General features: G+C 41.4%; 1 protein-coding gene across 2 annotated transcripts in view; it reads right to left on the bottom strand.

Annotated features, from left to right (window-relative positions):
- Window positions 1-23,042, bottom strand: part of GARNL3 (GTPase activating Rap/RanGAP domain like 3) — a 759,794-nt gene that overhangs the window by 82,302 nt on the left and 654,450 nt on the right. Inside the window, exons 15-17 of one of the 2 annotated variants that reach the window (XM_069241688.1) lie at window positions 22,694-22,809; window positions 12,876-12,941; window positions 2,468-2,572 (exon numbers count right to left, since the gene is read on the bottom strand). In XM_069241688.1, the coding sequence (XP_069097789.1) occupies window positions 2,468-2,572; window positions 12,876-12,941; window positions 22,694-22,809 (287 nt within the window). The remainder of the gene's footprint in view (window positions 1-2,467; window positions 2,573-12,875; window positions 12,942-22,693; window positions 22,810-23,042) is intronic. The other variant, XM_069241687.1, reaches the window with a different exon arrangement.

Here is a 23,042-nt window from a genome sequence, read left to right as displayed (position 1 = left end):
ATTTCTTCATATGCCCTAAATCCAAATAGATTCGGTATTTCTGATTGGGGGTATTTTCTTAAATTAGTGAGGAGATGATCCTGTAGGGGCTGGAGTGGACTGGCTTTGTGAGTAGTTTGGAAAGAGAAGATCCTTGGCCAAACTCAAGTCTAGCATTTTAGAAAGCTGGAGAACAAAGCAGATGGGGTTACTTTAGATATAAGCCATCTTTGGGGTACACAAACTTGGTTATGGCACAGACAAATGTGCCAAAAATGATCTTTGCGAAGATGTGCCCACAGCGGTGGCTGAATTAAAAGGTTTTACTGCTCAGAGCCCTTTTGAGGAAGTTAGAGGCTCCCGTTGGACCCCAATATCAACATGTCCAATTTAGCAGAGCCCTGCTTGGCTACAGCTCTTGGCCTGCTGATGGTGTTTTACAATCAGAAAGAGGCTAATTCTGAATACCATGGACTGAGATAAACCAGCAACTCTTGCCTGACCCCGCTCTATCGTTGATCATCTTAGAAGGATGCCCAAGTCTTCCACAGTCTTCACTGGGACGAAACACACTGCTCTACCTGATCTTTCTCCATGGCTGAACCACCCCAGAATGTGCCTCTGGTCCACTCAAGCACATCCAATTGAATTATATTCTATTTTTAGTTTACTGCACTTTTGTATAGGCAATATATGTTTTTTTACTTCTGATTTCAACACTGTATATCAATATTTTTGATGTTGTTTTGAATGATCAAACATAACTTTTCAAAACTAAATTGGCTTGAGAATATTGACTCATTTATTTATCACTGTAATGTTGTTATGATGTTGCTGTTTACGTAATTAACTCAGAGCTTGTGTCAAGCTACCAAGGGACAGTAAGCTCAGCACTCCTCACAGAAATGAGTTTACTTACTACAAACCTGTTTAGCTAATAGAAACTAGTTTGTTATGATTGGTGGGTGGAGAGGTCTTAACTGCTCGCTTTGGGACCAAGGTCTCTCTTCTAAAGTTAAAAACTCCAGTTTCCTACAGCCTGCCACTTAAGAGAAGTATAACTGAAAAGTCAGAAAAGCATGATCTGTGCTTTGTTTAGATATTTTGCAAGCAATATGTCATGTATGACAGATTATTGCATGAATATGGAATGTTTAGAGAACAAAAACACTTTTTAAATATTATTTATAAGCCTGACTGTGGCTGCTTTAATTATCCGTGCAGCACACGAATGCAGTCTATATTAGTTTGAATGTCGAGATAAGTCCCAGCCCTTTAAAACCAGCAATGGCTATAAATGCAGGCTATTGATAAGTGGATGAGCTCTGGCTTAAACATTTGGAAATGGGCCCACACTGATGCTATCTTTAAAAGTAGCATTTCATTTAAATTCTCTGACGCTTTTTGTGCCAGCTGAAATGTGTCCTGAAAATACAGAGGGCCCAATATGTTTACCGTGGGACGAGTGAGATATAATGTTTTGAATAGAAAGCTTATTCCCAGAGGAAGCAAATGTAGTGGGCCCCTGTGAGAGGAAACATGTGCCTGGTGTCCCAGGCCAAATATCATACGGACTGTCAAATTTTGAATAATCAGTTCAAGTTTTGCAACTAGTGTTTGAAAGCTCCTATTTTCAAGCTGTTACAGTAAATCGGTTTTGCAATAACAAATGCAAACAATATTAATATAAACATTATAATGGAAGGAAAGGGGGCCTTTTTTCAAACTTTTTAAGCCACGAAAGCAGGTTGATGATGTTATTACCCTTAACACTTTCTAAACTTCTTATTAAATTTCTTACAGTGCTACTAGAGGTGGGAGGCACCCCAAGGTCCAAATCCCACCAGCCCTCGGACCAGATTACCTTAAAATGACACACAACCAGCACTTTTGTTTGTCGGTATTAAACTTGAAGGCACTGTAATGCATCCATTTTGCCACATAAAGAAAACAAATATTTAAAGTTGGGTTGATTTAGCTCAGCCGGCCAATCTAGATGAATGATGAGTGGGTGTCATCATAAAAAGTATCCAAAAGATCGAACGGGCCGAACCAGATCAGCCACAGAGATATTAATATCATAGGGCTCAACAAGGAGCTCTACAGGAGCCCATGTCTAACTTCTTTGGTGTCAGGCACACAGGAGCCAACTTGAATTGCTTGTGACCTGTTGGTTAGGTAGAATGTTAGCCATTTCAAGCCTCTGACACCAATTTCATGCAACCAAATAAAAAGCACTTCATGGGAAAGGCTGTGGACAAGTCTGTTGGGGATAGGGCTGCACAGTCACTTTGATCCAGAACCCAATGTAATTTGTAAACCACTGCTACAAATGTCAACTCTGTGATACAGAAAGATCTAAAACCTGATTTACAGGGTCCAAGATGGAATTTATTTGGAAGAGATTTATTAAAATGTTTTTGAGTATTTTGATGGGAACTGGCAGCAATGAGATAGGGAGATAGTTGCTTGGAATTAATCAACTTACCTGCCCTATTCTTACAAATTCTGCTTGCCTGGCCTCTTCTTTTTTCCGTGCGGATTTTGGAGATTCTGGCAAAACATCGCTGAATGACCTTCTGTTGAGCATGTTCTAGGGAGATAATCCACATCAATACATATGCATAATATCTGAACTCTCTAGAACTTAGAATGGCCCAATAATAACAGGATACATATAATCCGAAATATGTCCTTCTTAACCTAAAACTTGGCACACAATGACATCACCAATTCTTCAATAATCTACTGAACAGGACAGAAGAAATAAGCACATCAAGACATTGCCATTTTTAAATTTGCTGGTTTAAAGTTCTGTGAACTCATGGTTATAAAAACTATTTTTATCTAGAGTGTTTTATATGACGTGTGATGTCACTTTGTGGTAATTTCTGAGCCCTTGATATGACTTCATGGGTATATGCATCCCTGAGCATTCCTGAGTATCGACAGAACTAGATTTTATCATCATGAGCATCATCACCTTCATCCGCATTATCGTTATCAATTATGTCATCATCATTTTCATTAACTTTATCATATACATCACCATCATATACAACATAATCATTATTATCAATGTAATCAACAATGTCATTGTCATCATTGCCATATGCATAAATGCTACTATCAAAATTATCATACATTATTAACAACTTTATCACCCTCACCTAACATTGACAAACTCTAAAAGTCCCCAAAGAGCACAAAGACCATGATAGTACTTAGTACTTGAGAATGGTAAGTTGTTACTTTGCTTTCCTGAAAGTCAGTGAACTGATGGTCTAACACATCAAATAGAGTGAGTGAGATCCTGACGCTCTAGTGGAGCACAAGACCCTTTAGATAGACTGATTTCCCAGTACTAATCATGCAAGTTTAAGGAATCAGAAAGAGTTTCAAACTCTTGGACAAAAAGTAGAAAGTGATCAAGCAACAAAATAGTGTAGGTGAACGTAATGTTTCATCTTTGCAGATATGAAAACTACCGACTGTGCTCGAAGCGACTACACTGCAGTAAAGAAAACGTATTCGAAGGTGTGGAGCATTGCCTCATTTCCAGTGGTCAGGGCTCTATGTGCTGAATTGGATCTATTTCAGATCACAACATACTGCTCATCTATGTCTGCTAGATGCATCTTATGTGTGATCCTTTGCGAAGTATAATAAGTTGAATTAATTCCAGTGCACATTTCAGCCCAGTGCTGGTTTTTCAGAGATGGACATTCCAGATAGCACTCTGATTTTGCTAGTGACAGATTACTCTGCATTCTCAGATGCATTGTTCTTGATTCTCAAAGTTATATGCACAAATAAAGCAAACTTTAGGGCTAGATCTATGAAGGGATTTTCAATCCATTTGGATCCTTTGCGACCACAAAGTGACCCTCTGGTACTTACATACTGAATAGCTATCTAGAAGGTTTGTGTTTAGGGTGCTCTTTCCAAATTGCGATTTGCAATACGATGTATTAATTGTTTGTGATTTAAATCCGGTTGCGTAACATTAATATTTTACCAAATACATAGAGGAAGAGGTAACCCATTTGTATATGGGACGAGGTCACAAAGACACCCTTTCCCCTTTGTGACTGTTTACAAAAAAATGATTAACGCGTAGACAGTGGACCCAGGGACAACTGCCTATTCTTAAAAGGTTCTGAAAGCTTTTCATTTTTTAATGCATCCTGTTTTCCCTCAAGGAAAATGGGCTGCATTTAAAAAAATGATTTCTTTATTAAAACAGAGGTGGAGTGGCCCATAGGGCAATCAGTCCATATCCAAGGAACTGGTGTAATGTGTGTATAGGGTAGTGTGAGGGCTGTTTTTTTAGGTTTGTGGGTCTGTTTTATGGTCTGATAGGCCGGTTTCTATTATTTTATAGTTGATTTCTTTGATTTAACCGCAAATATTGCCTGTAGTAAGCACAAATGCATGCAGTCTCCCACACCTTGCAAAACAACCATACAACGTGTCTTTACAATTTTAAAACTGCTATATTTGAAAAAGTGAGGACTTTTTTTAGCTATAAGATTCACTAATGGGGGCCACTTTTAATTTCGTACCCGGCCTGTTTTCTAACCCAGTACGACCTTGTATTTTAAATCAATCACAGACAAGGTGGCCGACTGACTCCAGCAAGCCATCATCCCTGACACGGCAGCAAATCGTAGAAGGTTGCTTTTTATACCGCATTAATATGCATGAGGTAGGTTGAATTATGACCCACTACAATTTGGTATTTTGTGATGTGACCTATTGGTACATACGCCGGTTTGCAAAATACCATTGGATTCACTATATGTCAGTGTACAAACTGTGACCCCTTTTAGCATAATACAAGGTTCACACATCTGACCCCTTCACGTCTAAATAGCCTTAGTCATAGGTTCAAAGCCACATTTCTAATTCTGAAAAAGGTGTTTTGTGGTTGTAAATGAACTTATAGCCTCAAATATTTTCACATCAGTAAATCCACTCACAAGGTTGTGTCTTGAGAGGGCACTGCAGGGCAGAAAGGCCAAATGAGTTTGTGAACACATGCACATTTACACAATAGTGGGTGTTCACATACTAATATCAAAACTGGTGTCAAGAGCAGGATGGAAAGAGGATGGCAACAGCCACAAAATAGGAGGGAATATAGAGGAAGCGATTCTAAGATAAATTAGGAAGTACACCTCGGCAGGGATAGTAAGTGTTATATGAATGCAACTACAATACAATTATAAATGCAATACACGTTTGCACTTGTTCATTCTTTCACAACAGTAAATATGGCTGTGTATATATTTACTCAAGTGAAAATGGAATTTGCAAATGTTTTTCAGATGTTTGGCCCAAACCATCCAGCTTTAAGAGGTTAATGTCGCCAGTTTCCAGGCGTACTTCGCAAAACTTTTTTTTATTCTTTAAAGGGATAAATCTTCACCTATGGAAAGTGATAGACCTGTGGAGGCTGATTCATGAGAATCAACTGCATTGTGTTTAAGGGGGTGGCCTTAGCATGCTGCTAATGACCAGTACTCACTGGATCATGCTTAGGATATGCTCATGATTTTAAATTGCTCCAGGTTTGTGCTTTCAAAACTCACTGTTCTTCATACTTATGTCATCTTCTGTCATGTTTATACAGATGCTGTGTTATAGGGTTTTAAATGAGTCCAATTGCTTGTCATCATTAGGGACCTTATTTAGAGTCTGGAGGATGGGTGCTTTGTCGAAAATATTTCGGAGATCCCATCCACTGTATTACAAGTAGATCATATCCTATGGCAGATGTACGGCAGACTGGATATTCACCATCGTTTAAGGGGGTATCCTTACCAACACAGACTCTAAATAAGGCCCAATATCCCCCTAAGCTTCTGTTGTGGCTGGGTCAGAATACACTGATATTTCTCATGTAATTCTAAAGGACAGGGCAGAAATTCTCTTTGGGTAAATTTCTAACTTATATGTGATTACCAGTGAATCCCAGGACGTCTAGTAATGCTCAACAGATGCACGCTTCAAGAGCACCTACATGTTCACAAATTACGTTTTCAGATACTGTACCTGGTTGAAAGGGCTGCATGAGAAAATCATGAGCAAAAGGTGAACGTGCTAGTTTTTCATTTAATTTTCTCGGGGTAGTTTAAGCTCAGTATGTTTTTGCCTAGGGTGAGCTGGAGAGCTCATTTTAATCACAGAGACAAAATTGAAGGCACTTCACCATTGTACTTGCTTATGCAGGGGCCAGACAATTGCACATTTATGCATTCAAAACGCTGCCTTTGCAGCAGTGTTACTAATTCTAAGAGACAAAAACACATTTTTATTCCAATAATGGCACGACTACCACATCAAAGAGGCAGAGGCATCAGTGACACACAATGCCTCTAGCATACCTTGACACAACTTCCGGAGGGAGAGAGCCCTTTGTGTGACCAGAGCAGCCAAGAGTACACTTACCTCACATATAGGAATAATTATGCCAGAGCACCTACCAGAGTGTTGAGGCCAGGTAGACAACAAGCCTCACATCTGGGCATTGTAATATGTTGTTTATTCATAAACACTCTTATCTATGGGAGGGACTTCTGATTTCACACCTTATTTTCCCAACTCCAAATAGGTCAGAAACTTGCAGTGCCCTATTGCCCTCCATGATACTGTTCAATAGTTATGTTATGCAGATTTGTAGAGGACACTGTCACCTGGGAGGTTTATCCAGGTGCTGAGCACGTGTGAGTCTAGCCAAACCCTGTGCCTATGGGACTACTCGAAAAGCCAGGCCTTCACCTTCTTGCGGAATTCAAGAAGTGAGAAGGTTCTTAAGCTTAGTGGCAGGTTGTCCAATCTTTAGGGTTGATGTAGGAGAAAGATCCAGTGCTTGATCTATTTTTTCCTACGTGTGGGATGTGTGCAAATAGGAGTTGAACAAGTGTTGTCTTGAATTTTTTTTTAAAGCAGATCTTATTGTTGAGATATGCTGGGCCAGTGTTATCTAGTGCTTTTAAAGTGTGGATAAGGAGTTTGAATTGTACTTTTGTGTGTATGGGGTAACAGTAGAAATCCTTCATGTGCAGTGGGATGTGAGTGAGGTGTGAGTGGTTGAGAGTAAATATAAACACTGAGGATCTCATTACGAGTTTGGCGGGTGGTGGAGGCCACCGCCAAACTCGTTAGGTCAGAAGACCGCCAGTTCGGTCTTCCGTCCGCTGGCCCTTCTATGAGTTTCTCACTGGGCTAGCGGGCAGAAACAGAGTTTCCAGCCGCTGGCCCAGCGGGAAACTACCCACAACATTGACACCGGCTCGTAATCAAGCCGGTAGCAATGTTGCGCTGCGTCGGGTGCGACAGCACCCGTTGTGCTCTTCACTGTCTGTAATTCAGGCAGTGAAAAGTGCAACGGGCTCTCTGCCAACCTTTGCATGGTGGTGGAACCGCCATGCAAAAGTTGGCGGACACAGGAGTCGTAATCCCCTGGCGGATTAAGACCTCCGGCACTGCCAGGCTGTTGGCTGGCAAAACATTTGTGGTGCCGGCGGTAGGACCCTGTCCCTTCCGCCACAGCCATAATGTGGCTGTCAGACCGCGGCATTGGCGGCGGTCCTACCACCACCGCGAGCCTAGTGGTCCTAAGACCGCCAGACTAGTAATGAGGGCCTGAGTTCTGAATGGTCTGTAGCCTTCTGGTGAGTTTTTTGTTGATCCTGGCATGGAGGGTATTCCCATAGTTCAGCTTGCTTGAGGGTGTGCATGATGGTTTTCTGGGTTGCAGATTGCAAGCCATTTGAAAGTATTCCTCAGCATCTTCAGGGTATGGAAGCATGAGGTGGTAACAATGTTGACTTGTGTGGTCATGTCAAGTTTGCTGTCTATGACGATCCCGAGGTTGTTGGCATGGGTGGCAGGAGTGGGTGTCAGACCCAGCCCAGTTAGCCACCAGGTGGAGTCCTAGGGTAAAGTACTCTTCCAGAAGATCGTGATTTTGATCTTGTCGGTGTTCAGCTTTCAATAGTTGGTCTTCATCCAGTGGTTGATTTCAGTCATGCAGACACTGAACTTTTTCCAGGCAATGAACGTCTTTTTCGTAAGTCAAAGAGTGATTTATGAGTCATCGGGATTGGAGAGGATGTTGATGTCATGACAGTAGGATGAAACTAGCTAGTGGGATACTGTATGTGTTGAAGAGGGCCAGGTTTGAGGAGGATCCTTGCAGAGCCCCGCAGATGCGATCTCAGGTGTCTGAGGTGGATGGTGGAAGACTGACTGAATGGGTCCTTCCAGTCAGGAAGGAACAGATCTATCAAAGTCCATATCCTTGGATTATGATGTTGTGTGGGCATTGGATGAGAATTGTGTGGAAGAGCATGTCAAATGCTGCAAAGATATCCAGGAGGAATGAGGGCTGCAATAGCCTCCCTATACAGTGTCATGAAGATGTCAACTATGGCAGTGATAAGGGCAGTTTCCATGCAGTGATAGGGTCTGAAACCAGACTGGTGGTTCTTAAGGAATTAAGGTATTAGGTGTTTTGTTTAAGACCTTGTCTGGAATGATAGCAGGGAGATTGGTCTGTGGTTGGCGAACGTTAAAGGGTCAGTGGCGGGTTTCTTCAGCAATGGGAGGACAGTTACATATTTCCTAGTGTCTGTGAAGGTCGCAGAAAAGTTGAAGGCATTGAGTGAGTGTGAGCATGCCGCTGATGGATTGCACTCATCTGGAGTAGGTATGGTGGGGGCAGGGGCTTGATGGGGTCCATGAGTGGATGGACTATTTGGTGACGACAATTTCTTCTGGGGAGATGATGGCCCATATGGTTAGCATTGGTTCTTTAGATAAGATCAGGAGCTGTTTTGTGAGGTCTTTCTGGTCCAGTTGTGGGTTGAAGTTGCTGTAAATGGCGGTGATTTTGTTTCTGAAGAATTGAGAGAGTTTGTTTCAGAGGTCCTTCAAGGGGATGATCAAGTTGAGGTGGCCACTATAGAGGTGAAATCCTTCACAATGCTTCAATGCATTCTGCCAGAGTGACGCGTTTGTTGGTCCGGATCATTTGGTGGTAGCATCTCAGGTTGGATTTGAGCATGGGCCTGTCTGTATTGCTCTGGCTCATCCTCCATTTGTATGACAATTGTTTTCAGTGGCGTTTCATCATTCTGAGTTTCTCTGTGTTCCAACTGGCCTGTGTCTTGTTGTGTTGCTATGTTTGAGGGGAGTCAGGGAGTCAGCGAAGGAGGTGATCCAACTGCTGAAATGTTTTATGGCTTTGGGGAGACTGTTGCTGTGTTTTTATTGGTGGGTGTTGAGAGCAGTGTTCCGGTCCTTGTCAGTGATGTTGTTCGAGTTTTGATGGGCTGGTTTGGTGGAGGTGTGCGTGTACTGGACAGTGATGAGGATGTGGTGCTTGACCAGGTCATGGTCTGTCCAGGACACTGGTGTGGGCTTGTCCACTTTGATGTTGTGGAGGTGGTGAAAATAACTCCAGGAGGTGTCAGGGGCATGGGTAGGTCTCTTTACTCATGTGGTATGGCAGGTACTTCCTTCTTCCATCTACTACATACAACTATCACATTGGCTATAGAATCCACAAAGGGAATCCTACTTGCCTTTTAACCTCTAAAGATATTTTCTAACCAGGTTCCTGTTTCATTTTGAGAAATTGTGTTGAGTCTTGAAGCAATCAGAATTAATACAGGGAATCCTGGGCACTCTGCAGCAGGTGAGTAGCTTTATAATTTGTAAGATGCTTCTTTATCAATTGCTCTTTTGTCGCACCGACATATAAATTGATGGAAGTGATGTAGGGAATAAGTGGCCCAAAATGGTTAATCAGTTTTGGTAGTCAGATCTGAATGGAAAGACAACCTTCAGACAAATGTCTATGGGATTTTGAAATAAACAGTCAAATTGCAATCAAGTAACAGAAAAAAATAAAGTAATAGACTTGTCAGCAAAAGACAGTATTAAAAGAGAAAATGTATTAAATACAATACCACAAACATGACAAAAGTTTGCTAAGGGTTTTAGAAGGTATTCAAGAAAACAGACTATTCTAAAAGGAACAAAGGCACTTTAGAGCATACTAATAAGTGTTTTTTGGGACATGAAAGTACTACAAATTTAGATATATTCTGCATTCTAAGTCTGATGCAATTGATTAATTCACTAAAAGAATCTACTGCATTAGGTCCTGATGAACAATCATACTTAGACCATCACACATTTTAAATGGTGGGCACCTGTTTAGCAGAAGATGTCTTTCCCTTGGAAGGTCAATTCATTTGGAAGATTCTTTGATTGGAATACTCCTTTCTCTAAAAAGATGGCCCTAGCCAGCAAGCAATCATTCCCTGAAGCTCCTGCAGTGGCATGGAATTCTCTGCCAGCATCCTTGAGAAAACTAACACCTGTCTTGTCCTTCAGAAACAAATTAAGTGCCCCTAGTTCAAGAAACATCTGAAGCTTTACCCATTGCTACTAACTATTCCCTCACACCTTAATCCAATGCATGTTTGGAGCCACTTGCCTTGTCTACGTTACTGCTTGAACAATAACTTGCTGTCTTCAAAAGTTCTTCTTTCACGTCCCCTCCTTTGATGTAACCCCAGTTTCATTGGTCAGCAAGTACAGTGCCCTTATATCTTTAGCTCTTGGTTGGATTGTGCTGTACAATGGTTCCACAAATACATAAATAAGATTTTGCCAGCATTCCGACCAAGTTATTTATTATTCGTGGAATAGAGACGACTGCAGCTGGTTCCAGCAAGAACAAAAGTCATACAGCATAAGAAAAGCATAGACTACCTTTATCCTCTACTTTCTTCCTGACTTTTGAGCCATTTATATAATTAATAAACTCCCATATTATAATACAGGTGTCTTGAACAGAATGTAGGCATGGAAAGTCAACAGTGCTCACTATTATATGACTAACTGTATTGTCAGACTCTTGTTTCTGTTGTATTTGTCAACTTCTCTGCACCTTTTGTCGTAACTGACATGGCATGCCTGTGGTCCCAAATCCCATGTATACAATTATAAAGGGGTACATCTGTCAAGGTGAACAAGACTTCGAAATATACTAAGACTATCCCGTGAGGGAGTAATTTCCCAAGGCAGGTTTCTTGAACACTGGTTTGTTGTTTCTTTATGTGTTAGTGATCTGCCTCAGCAACTGAGTTCTGATGCCTACACAAAACTGGGAAGAAAGCAACCATCAGACATCGTAATTGAGCTAACGACCTACTAAATAGTCAATTAAACCTCACTCCCATATGACGCCCATATGTATTTTTATACTTTCATAGTCACACAGAATATAAATAAAATATGGCAGCTTTCACAAAGTTTCAAAACTGTCAAAGTTCATAAGTTGTGAATGCTTTATATATAAACTTTGAGGCAGTCACAGAAAAGGACTGACCTGAACATTGACAGGAATAACTATATGATCACTAGAAACATAAACAGGATTTGGGGGAAAGAGAAAGTTGACAAAGAGAGAGAGCGAAAGTAAGAAGCAAAGGGACAAAGCAGAGATAGGTGGGATTGCATCAAATTGAGATTGGTCACAAAAGTTGACTTCCCCGGATGTAGAACAGTCATATTCATGGATTCTGCCATATTCTCAAGGGATGAGAGTTCTATGGAAGTGACAATAAGGATGCATGAATTACTGGAGTATCTGGAAGGAATTTGTCAAGTGCCGGGTTGTCCATTTTCCTGCTTCGAATCTGGATTCACACCTGATTTTCAGCATAACTACTGAGTGTCTACTGATTCCTATTCAAATTAATTCATGCAGATGTACCATTTGATGATGTCCAGAAAATGTAAAATGGGTCCAGCTATTATGGATGAACATTTGACAGCCATTGACTAGAACATAGGTTGCAGACCTTGGAATCTGGTACCTTGGGTTTTAACTCTGGCTCCATCACTTGACTAAAATAAGGTGATTCACAAGTAATCGATTATGTACCTGAGTCTCCAACTTAAAATCGATGTAACTTAAATACTCAAAGGTCAACTGTGCATTGTGAGCCTGATATTATTGTGCTAATGTAACCTGTTTTTAGGATTAGAATAGTGGTCTCTCCAGATGGTAGTAGGGGATATCGACTCACAAATATCAACAGGGCACAGTATTGTGCCCACAATATTAAAGGGACAAAATATCGGATAAGTGCTCAGAGGAAGGAAAGAGATTACTATTCTTAACTCCACATCGATATTTTGTCCCCCGATATTGTGGTCAGGATATTGTGACCCGTCGATATTTGGAATTCGATATTCCCAGCCTACACTGTCTCCCGAGACACAAACGGATCCTACTTGTTATAGGTACAGCACCTATTGTTTACAATCTTATTACTACAGTAGAATGTTCAATATAGAGTAAGCAGCTGCTGATGAAGTGAGGTCTGCTAAACACATTATTTCAGGGATCTGCAAGCTGATGTATTTTGAATGTCTTTCCCCGCTTGCACTTAATTGTTCCCTTATGCCCTCCACTTTGCTTTTCTTCGCTCTCAGTCTATTACCTTTACACGACACTAAGCCCCACACACTACACTGCCTCCTTTTTACCTCTCTCTTCTGAACACCATGTTTTGTACTAGTTTTCTAAAAGATGAGAAAGTGCTTTTGACTTTATTCTTCTGCTAGCCATCGATATATAGTCACAGGCAATGTCTATAACGTATTCACATCATGTAAAAGAAAAGTAAAGAATATTTGAAATAAAAATGGTGTTATTTCTGCACATTTATTAAAATAAAAATTCAAACAATAGAAAGTGTTGTCCAATATTAAATTATACTCTAGAAAGTAGAGGGCAGTCCTCATAGCCTTAAGGCCAGGTGGTTACACCCTTGCAGGTTTATCCCAAAAAAGGTTCTCACACTTACCGGGAGTAAAGGAGCAGCCTCTCTCCCCCAGTGGATATCAGTGTTGTAGTACATATTCCACAGTGGCTGAAAGGAAAAACAAAATGTTGTGCAGTTTGAAAACAGGAAACCCTCCCAGTCTGAGACTCAATGAGAGAGGTTGCTGCTTTACTACTGGCAAGTGTTTGACTTAACTTATGGAGACCAAATGGACAAGTAGTGATGAGCCCTGAGTTGTAAACGCTCTTCATCAATGTATTCCTTTCCATTCTTTCACCACATTCAAGGCAATCAGAAGCTTGGGTGAGGATGATAAACATAAACAATGGAAAAAACTGGCATCAAGGATGGTACAGTCAACATAGAAGGACAAATGTGCCTGATACCTTAAGATACTGACAACAGATTTGAGAAGACCCATCTCGAAGTTCTTGGTACGTGAACATAATTAGGGTATCATTTAGAGTTTGTTGGAGCTGGAGCACTCCCATAAACTGGCAGAGCACCCTCCCTTCAAAACTTAAGTTTGCCCCTACTTTATTTAGAATAGGTGAATATGCCAAGCTTCCAAATCTGGGGCCACTGCTGGTTCTGGCATAGAAAACCCCTTACCCAGTGGACCATCTACCACAGGGCTGCCGGGTCACAGTGACTGCAACTCTGCCCTATCAAAGGAGGGGGAGCACCACTGAATTTACCTGCCTTGTTCTGCCATATAAAGCATTCTAGAAATGCTTAGCATCAAATATCTGAAAGTCCAAATATTTGAGCTCCCTAATGTGAGCAAGAATTAACATCAGAACAAGAAAAGAAATAGCAAAGCTTCGCGTGTGGCAGAGTTCATATGAAAAGCACATATAAAAACCTAGAAGACTCCAAGGCTGGGAACACGGTGGGGCCCAGAAGAGCTGGTAATACATTCTGATCAATAGTTAATTATTAGAATTGGATTCTGTGGTGATGGGAAACAGGAAATTCAGAACAAGTCGCCATGATATGTTAAAGGTTCCATTGATCATTGCAGTCACACACTACTTTATATCAAGTTTCTGTTTGTACTGCTGGCATGACTCAGTCAGTAAGAATTTAGGATGCTGGCTCTAACTACTGCTGTTCCTCTGTGTTCTAGGTTCATGGGGAGTGTAAATCAGCAATAGAAGGCACTCTGAGACCGCTCATCTCCCTGTTTGTAAAAAGTGCTAAGCTCTAACCGCTGTCATCTGGTTGCGCTTGACTGAGACCTAGGTGTAATATGAGGCCAACTGAGAAGGAACGCAGGTTGGTTTGACTCAGAAGAAAGTTCTATCTGACTTAGCCTTGAAATGGAAGTCAAAATTCCGCAGAGGGCAAGACAGCAAGCTGAGGCAGAGGCAGGCTCCATGAAGCCAGACAGACATTGGACGAAGTCTCAGTGAAGCCATGACTTTTGCTGGGAAAGCTCCAAGTGTGAGAAATAAAAATAAAATGATGCCCAAAGAAGGACACCTTTGGCCCCTTCACATGACAAAGATCTCTATGCGCTCACTTAAGACCCAATCTTTTGGAGCTCAAATTCTTCCAGTGGGGCAAGGCTTCAGCCTGTAGCCGAGCAGGGCTCCATTGGACCGGATACTCCACTGCGCCCACTGAAACAGATTTGCTGCTGTGGAAAGACTCCACAAAGAGCAACCTAAATCTTTGGCCCAGTGGCAAAACTTCTTCACTAAACAGACTTGACAGATTTATTCCTGGTTTTTAAGGATGTTAGGGAGGGTACACTTTAACACAACCAAGGGTTCAAGGACACCAGGAACATTACTTGGCTGTCAAGACTTAACCACCAGCAATGTACAGGACTAGTTGAGTTGGGACTGGTCAGCTGGGCTGTTCATAAAAACGGCTTCTAGCAGCTTTTTGTGTCACTGTAGTTTAACAGGAACATCCAACCAACCCTTTGAGTCCACTTTTTTGCCCTGGGTAAATGGGTGCGGGTCTGGCCTTTGAAGTCTCCTCACAGGTCTCAACTGCAGGTGCAGGCCCTTTTCTGTCTTTTACAGGTCCAGTAGTGTTCTATAAAGGATGCCCATGGATGCCATATTAATGCCTGGCACAAGCCTGTGGATGGGGTGCCTCCTGGCTCCTCCCAAACCAACAGGGAAAAGGTTTCCGGGGTAACCCACTTTTGCTGTAGTTCCTGTATGCACTACTACAAACAATTCTACAGTGTTTCTCGCTTTTCGTCAACCCTTCTCAGTCGTCACTCAAAACCACTTCTTGGGGCAGCTCCTCTGCCACTGAGATTGGTGCCTGGCTGACTACAGGCAAAGGAGCAGGTAGGCCCAGATTTAGTTACATTTTCTTGTGACAGCACAGGCCTCTTTCAAGTTAATTAAGTTCCTGAGCACACCCCAGATGGCTATCTTGTTGGTAGAATAGAACACTTACACTCAAATCCTTTGTCTCAGGTCTGGGGCAAGTTCACACCTCATCAAGTGGTGTATTCAGCTTCTGGGTGACATTTGGAACCCCATGCAAATGGCGTTCTTGTAGATTCAGGCAGGAAACAGGTTGCTTTCTGAAAGTCGCTGTTCTATAATATGTATTACAAATCCACCTTTACCAGTGAATTGGGATTGCAATCAATATTTTGAAAAGTCCAAGAGTTAACGTTGTAGCTGTTTAACATAATTAAATTGAATATTGTACTGCAATGCTTTCCTAAGGAACAGTTAACCCTGCTACAGTGAAAATAGCTTTTGGAACTCCGCGAAGTGACCAAAAAGTTCCGCAAGTGGTGGAGTGCGTTAGGTTGGGCCGTTCACGCTGAGTTTTAGCACCCGGTGTTTGTACCGCGCTGAAAAATCAGTGCAAACGGCTACCCACGCAGAGCAAGAGGGTGCTGCTTTTTTCTGCAGCTCAAGTAGATTTTCGACTCAAGCGGCAGCTTCCTCAATGTGAACAGAAGGTTTCTCAATGCAAGCGGTCGCATTCATCCAAAACTGCCCGTATTGAGAAAGGTGGGCTTGCGTAAGATTTTCCTAGCTCGCGCTCGCCAACTCAATGTTGGCGAGCAAAAGTGAGGAAAAATCTCTGCTCTGATACGCAGAGTTTTTCAGAACTTCGTGCTCTAAGTGGAGTGGGAAAAACTCTGCAAACTCCACGAGCGAAGCGGGGTTCAGCGTCCACCCCTAACTTAGGGGTGAGTCATTAATATTTAATAGGAGGTTTTTGTTGTGTCAAAAGGGAATGTTTTGACATGTCAAAGTGGCAATAGTAAAAACTGCACAGACAAGCTCTAGGTGTAAGCCTGTAGTGATATTTGCACTGTCACTGTAGTGGGTGGCACAATGGGTGCTATGGTCTACTAGTGACATTTAATTCTCTAACTCACAGACTTTGATTACCATTGCTACCATATGCTAGAGACTTAAAGCTAAATGAAATGTGCCAATTTAGTGTCTAACAAATTTTAACATGAAATGTTTTAGGGGTCTGCGCACATGCACTAATGCCTGGTTAGCAGAGCCCCAGTGCACAGAGTCAAACATTAGCAGCATCAGTTGATAAAATGGGGTTGAGTAAGCAAAAAGATACATTTTTCTACAACACTGTTCCCTTACTATACTACTCTGCCCAATACCAAATGGTTCTGAAACCACAATAGTGGAAAGGTTTTGTTGTCAAAAGCGTAGGCCTCCATTTCCAGAGTCTCATTCCTTCTGATTCTGAGAATGAGCGGTTTTTTTTAACCTAAAAAGAAACTGCTTATTGACTCACATACCTATGTTGTAAGCAGATAGTCGAGTTTGGAGGATAACAACATTTTCGAATAAACTGTGTTTTTACCCACAACAAGAGATTAAAGTTATTGCATTTAGTGAAGTCCAACTTGATTTATTTCCTCATAGCCCATAGAATGTGTGCCAGGATGTATTCTTTGTCATCATAATCCCCTCAAATGAGATAGTTGAAAACTTATCAAGTCTTACATTTTCAAATTAGAGAAGACTAGTCTTAGTTTTGCTCAGAGTAATGGTAATTTTGTACTACATTATTACCAATAAAAAATAAATTGTGTTAGTGATCCAATAGCATATTGACATTTTAAAGATTTGTTACAAGTTTGTATACGCTTAAAGGACAAACCACTCAATGAACAATCCTCACCAATCGAGAGGGGGCAAGTTGTGGCTAAAAGGATATCACCTTTATGATCGCCAAACAAGTTAAATGATGGTGGAACAATTATATCATGTCTTCTGTTTTCATCTGGTGCTGGTTTCAGAACTATGATGATCTAAAACCAACTCAAATACTCAATGCTCATTTAAGCATAGAGCATTTGAGCATCCAGCACCCTTTGACCCAGAATTCAGATATAACTGTACGAGATGGAATTTTTTGGCCCGTATAGCCATCTTGGTGTGCATTTATTATGTATAATTAGTTATGTCTCTGTCTGGGAAAGAGTTAAAAAAATGAAAACACAACACCCCACATAATTTTCACTGATAATAATTACAAACTAAAGTATGGCAGTGGGAGCTGGTTATATGTCAGAACCTTACATAACATAACTTCTCCATTTTCTCCACAGCAAACAGCTCATGGAAAGAGAGATTCTCTCAGTCAGATGTGCTTATGCCCCTCCCCAGGCCCCCTCTCCCCTGAGCTCTTTTAGTTAAAGAAGACAACTGCAGCTAAGGCAGAATCAAAGAATATCCAACTTATGGCTAATCAAGTGCCCAACAAGAAAATTTTTGATTGAGGTGGTTACATAAAGGTAGGAGATTGTAAACTCTCAGTGAGTAGTAAGAAGTAGGCACTACAAAAGAGGAAGTAAATACATCTAACTAACTAACTAACTGATACTAGTCCTCATGTACTGAAAATGCATTCAGTCAAAGTGGTAGTAATCTGCACACCACCTTTTTATCAAATGCATTGGTATTTTACCAAACAGCCTACTTACTAATAGGTCAGTTCACAAACTACCAAATTGTAGTCGCAATTCAATTATCCTCATTAATATAGTTGAGGTATATCACAAATTACAACCCACTACAATTTTTTTGCCACATGTCCATCATTGCTTTTATATAAAGCAATCACTTAAAAAAAGCAGCTCAAAGGAAAATGGAAACCGTTTAAAAAAACATGAAAAGTTTCACTAACTCTTGTTTCAGAGTAAGCACTTGTCCATTGGACCACTACCTTCTCCAAAAGAGGGTTTTTTCAGCATTCACAAAAGGGAAGGGATCTCCTGGGAAGCCGGCCCATTGGCAAATATGCTATCACCTCCTTTGAGATGCTGGTAACATCTTAATGCTTTATGACTAGATTTCTAATGCAAAACATTAATACATTCCATAAAGAATGCCCTACCACATACCGATTTGGTATTGTTTACTAAATCCATTCAGCAAAAAGCAAACTGTTAACAAATCCCTAAGTGGATATAGTACATTCAAAAAAACACATGTACTTGTCCCAACCCCTACTAGATCTCAGGGTTTGTGAACAGTGAATGAGTTTGTACTCATGTACTCATACTAGTGAATGGTTAATTTAGAGTGTGTATCTGACTTATCCTGACTAGGACTGTAGTCCTTACTTGGACAGGGTGCATACATCTGCCAACTAGAGACCCGATTTCTAACATGAACCAGCAGACATGAGGTGCATATTCCACATCACACCAATGGTTTTCTGTTATCAAAGCTCCAGCGACAGTTCCTCATCCTCTAAATGAGGCAAGTAAACCACTGGTTTGGTGGGACATTAACCCTGTTGATTTATGATGGGGCTCCCTCTCTCTCAAACCCTGACTAACCCCAGTAGTCTGGTTAGTTTGACCGATATGACAGCAACTGGTGTATTGATTGTTATGTTTGAGACATAATAATTATATGCATATGTTAATGTAAGAGCAGATATCTTTTTTGCAATGTTTATAGAGCTGGATGAGTGTAACACTGACAGAGATGGAAAGTAAACATTTCAAAGGAGTAATGCTGTCTTACAATGAATATGACAAATAACTATTATGTGCACTGGCCTGGAGGAGCCAGCCATCCCCCGAGAACTTTATAAAATCCAAACGTGTCAGGAACCTGCTCCCTAACAAAGAGCTTGACACATGCAACAAAATATGACAGTTCAGGAGACTCTGCAAAGTGCCTCAGGGCTTTGTTACAAACTACCTTGTGTGCCCTGTGCAGTAAAAATGCACCCTGTTATACCTGCACCGGATATATTGGTAACATTGAGATGCATCCCTACTGAATGTGGAGTAACATTTGGAGATTCATACTAATGCACCAGTTCCTGTATGTGACCCAATACTCTAGAATTCTTTCATGGGACAAATTGCCAGAAACCAATGTAGTATTACTACATAGGGTAATAAAGTAGAATGCATAATACCATTTTGAGTGGAAACAGGTTTCAGGCCAGGATAGTACTAAAAATTCACTTTGTGGGCCAAAGAGATTTTTAGAGGGATTTGAAATGCCAGATTGAGCCTCCAATATTCACGGATATCCCAAACGTTTCCCAGTATTCCCTCTAATATTTACCTGTTAATTTGGGGATGTTTGACAAGACTTAATCAAGACATCTGCAACTTCCGACATCTTAATCTCTTTTTCTCATGTCTAAAGAGGTTCAGCTTCTCTTTTTGAAAGTATATCATGCATAGAGGTCTATAAATATTAGGAAGCACCCTTGAGTGAGTAAGGAGGCCACTTTTTTTAATCTCTGCCATGTTATACTGTTGTTTAGCTAGTGTTTGAGAACATACATTTGTGTAAACCTTGAAGATAGAGTCAGTTATTTTTACATATGTCACCCTTAAAGTGTGCCCTAGGTGCCCCAGGGTTGGGTGCAGTGTAACTATAAGCAGGGACCTTATAAAATATGTGTTATAAGCCCTGGTGAGGAAAAAGAGCAAAGTTTGTTTTTCCCTCATTGTAGTGAATAGGCTCCATAGGCTAAAATGGGGAGACTTTATTTTAATTAATAAAATCTCCAACTGAGCTAGTTTGGTCTCAAGCTGATTGTTATAATAAATGCAAAACTTGCCATTGTTATATTTAATATAGCTAGTTCAGAGAAAGAGTTTTAGACTATTCCTAAAAGTTACCAGTTCCAGCTCTGTAGGGCCCTTCTCTGATTGGCCATACTTTGGCAGCCTGGTCAGGCTGCCTTGATGAGGTGTGAACACAAAGTAAGTGCCTGGGGGAGGAGATCTGCCTTAGCAGATGGTGAAATAGGATGGGGGAGAGCAGCTGAACTAATCTTAAAAGGAGCGAAGGACATTTGGAGCAGCCCAGAACGTCCCCCATTTCCTGCAAATCCTGACAACCAGGAGCCCTCTTGATTAGATTAGGAGAGAGGTGTGTTAAGGATTTTTAGCCACACAAGTAGGTGGGCTCAGTCAAACCTAACATCCAAAATTCAATTTCTGCTATTTTGTATTTTTAAGGAATGTTGCTCCCTGAGATTGATTTTTGCCACACTTCCCAGGAAGTGGTCATCCAAGGGGGTAGTAGCCTGCCTGTGATTGGACAGTTGTACCCCTTGCTTTCCACACCAAGAGCAAGGATAAATATGGCAGAGCTGCACCCACACCTCATATCCCTGCTGAAAGAAGATACTGGAGAAGAAGGACTGCCCTGCTTTACCCCTGGCCTGCACTTGGGCACTGCACTCACAAGGACTGCACCAGCTGCACACTTTGGGCTTCAACACGAAAAGGACTTTGCCTTGCTTTTGCAACTCCAGGAGTGGACTTCCTGTAAGCTACAGATACAAAGGAACTGCCCAGAGTCCCCTGCATCAAGTCCTGCAAGAAGAGCCTAGCTGAGCAGCGTCCAGTGGTCAACAGAGGATTCTGACCAGGTGATTTTTGGGAAATGTAGTAACAACACCCAAGGAGCAACTCAAAGCTTCTGGAACCTTGGATCAAGTTGTGGACACTTCAAGGACACAAAAAGCACCTCAGGAAGAAGATCCAGAAGGTTGGAGACACTTGGAACAACTGTTGTGAACAGCTCAAGTTGAAGAAGTGCATTGTGGGAGTTGTGTCCCAGGCCCCAGAAGGCAAACCAGAGGCCAACCAGAGTCTCTGAACCCTTGGTTCGTGCTGTGGACCACTTTCCTGTATCAAGAAACACTTCTGAAAGTAAGTGTACCAGTGTTACATCATGGGTAGCCTGAACTCTGGACTTTGTCCTTGTCCAGTGTGACCTTTTTTTAACCTTTAAAAAATCATATCTCCGGTTCCCCTTATCCGATTTTAATCGTTGTTGTGTCATTTTAAAGATAAAAATATCCTCTATTCTTATAAATTGTGTTGGATTTGTATTGCGTTTTATTTATTTTTTACTTATTTACTGTTTTGTGATTTTTTAATGCTTTTCACAGTTGTCTCCTAACTTAAGCCTAGTCGCTCATTGCCAAGCTTCCAAAGATCGAGCTGGGTTTAATTTATTGAGACCTATCGGGACCTAAGTGGGGGTTAATGACCTATTGCCAATAACCCACTTTCCAACACATATCCTACTTTACTATTATTATCCCATGTGTTATTTTAGAACAGTTCAGGTCCACTAACATTGAATTGTGGACTGATATGGCAGGGCAGGCCTTAGGATATTTCGGTCCCTCTGCAGAGTATACGGTACGGGCCCTCCATGACACAAGTCAAATTGTTTTTCATTGCTAATCACGTTATTTTAGTAGATTGTTAAAAAGTAAAATTTAAGTATACAAGTGCACCAATAATAGAATAATATATAATGCTACTTCTTCACAAAAAGGGAAGCCTTAGTGAGTTCCACTGTGGAGTCTATAGTACATTGAAAACACATTGGAAAGGTGTCAGGACCTCAGCTACGGTGATTTGCAGCAGAGGACAGGTGGATCCTACACCACATTCAACAGCTTGAGCTCCTAATCTAAGGCGGAAAACAGCTAACCACTCGCAGCCTGCGTTTTAAAATGAACAACACCCCAGGCTACAAGTTAAAACAACAAGAGCTACGTCATCCCTGACGCACGTTAGAACAAGTTGCTTGAACTTCTCGTGTTGCAAATAATGGGGAAATGGAATGTACTTACTGGATATGAATGAGGTGAGAAATGTGTTCATAAATTGCTCTGCCGCGTGGCAGGGCGCCATACACGATGTACACGATATAACGCATACACAGCTGCTTTTATTCCTGCTGTGCACATCTGATAACCTACACAGGTCAAAGTATGGGAGGCTGCCACCCTTTCTGTGGTGCAGCAGATTACAATGACATTACACGCAGTTTATGATCTGACGATAATCCACGGAGGCACTTCGCCCTCATGTAATCTGCTACTGTTCTGGGATCTCGGAGCTAGCAGTGGCATAGCCAGTGTTTACAGAAACCATGAAAAGCCTCCCACTTTTTGTGGGACATATCAGTTTCTGAGGCGCACCCACTTGATTTTGCCTCATCGCTCATTGTTCTTTTGGTGCCTCCATAGCTGACTGAGCCCATCGCTTCTTGAGCTGAGAGCGCTGGCTAACGAGAGCACCGGTGCTGAGGGGCAGGCACTCTGACATCGATGGTAAATTTCTGTGAATTTTTCTGAAACATTCCCGAGCGCCCATAAATTGCGGGCCCTGTGCTACCGCATGGTTCCAACACCCCTAAGGCCGGCATTAGATATGGTTTAGATTTCACAGGAAGTAACATATGAGGAAATGGTTGGTCTTTAATTATTGATGCTGTGCAACACTCACTGTGTGTCACAAATGAAACATTTAATGGTGACGATAATGAATATGATAACGCATACATCAAGCAAGCATTCAAACTCACCTTGTGCAAATCTGGCATGAGATCCTGGTACAGCGACCGGATCAGCATATCCAAAGTGCGCTGTCTCTTCTGAGCAAATGTTGGGGTTTCCAAGGTGGCCTTCTCCCCATTTATCACTGAAACATATTGCATAAAAAGGTGTCACAAGGGTTATATGCAGGGAAATTGATTAAATGGTTAAGGAGCGATGGCCCTAGTTTTAAAGAAAATGTCTATTTTTCAGTTCATTTGGCTCTTTTTCTTCTGTTTAGCCTAATGCTACTTTAACAATATTCATACACACTTATAGTCAGCAAAAGAACATGCACTGAGGCTTAGAAAAGTGAATGGAATGGAATGTGCTTTCACC

The sequence above is a fragment of the Pleurodeles waltl genome, chromosome 6 (genome assembly GCF_031143425.1).
Source record: "Pleurodeles waltl isolate 20211129_DDA chromosome 6, aPleWal1.hap1.20221129, whole genome shotgun sequence".
NCBI classification, from domain to species: Eukaryota; Metazoa; Chordata; class Amphibia; order Caudata; family Salamandridae; genus Pleurodeles; species Pleurodeles waltl.
The sequence above is the reverse complement of the archived record's forward strand: the minus strand, read 5'-3'. Positions and strand labels throughout refer to the sequence as shown.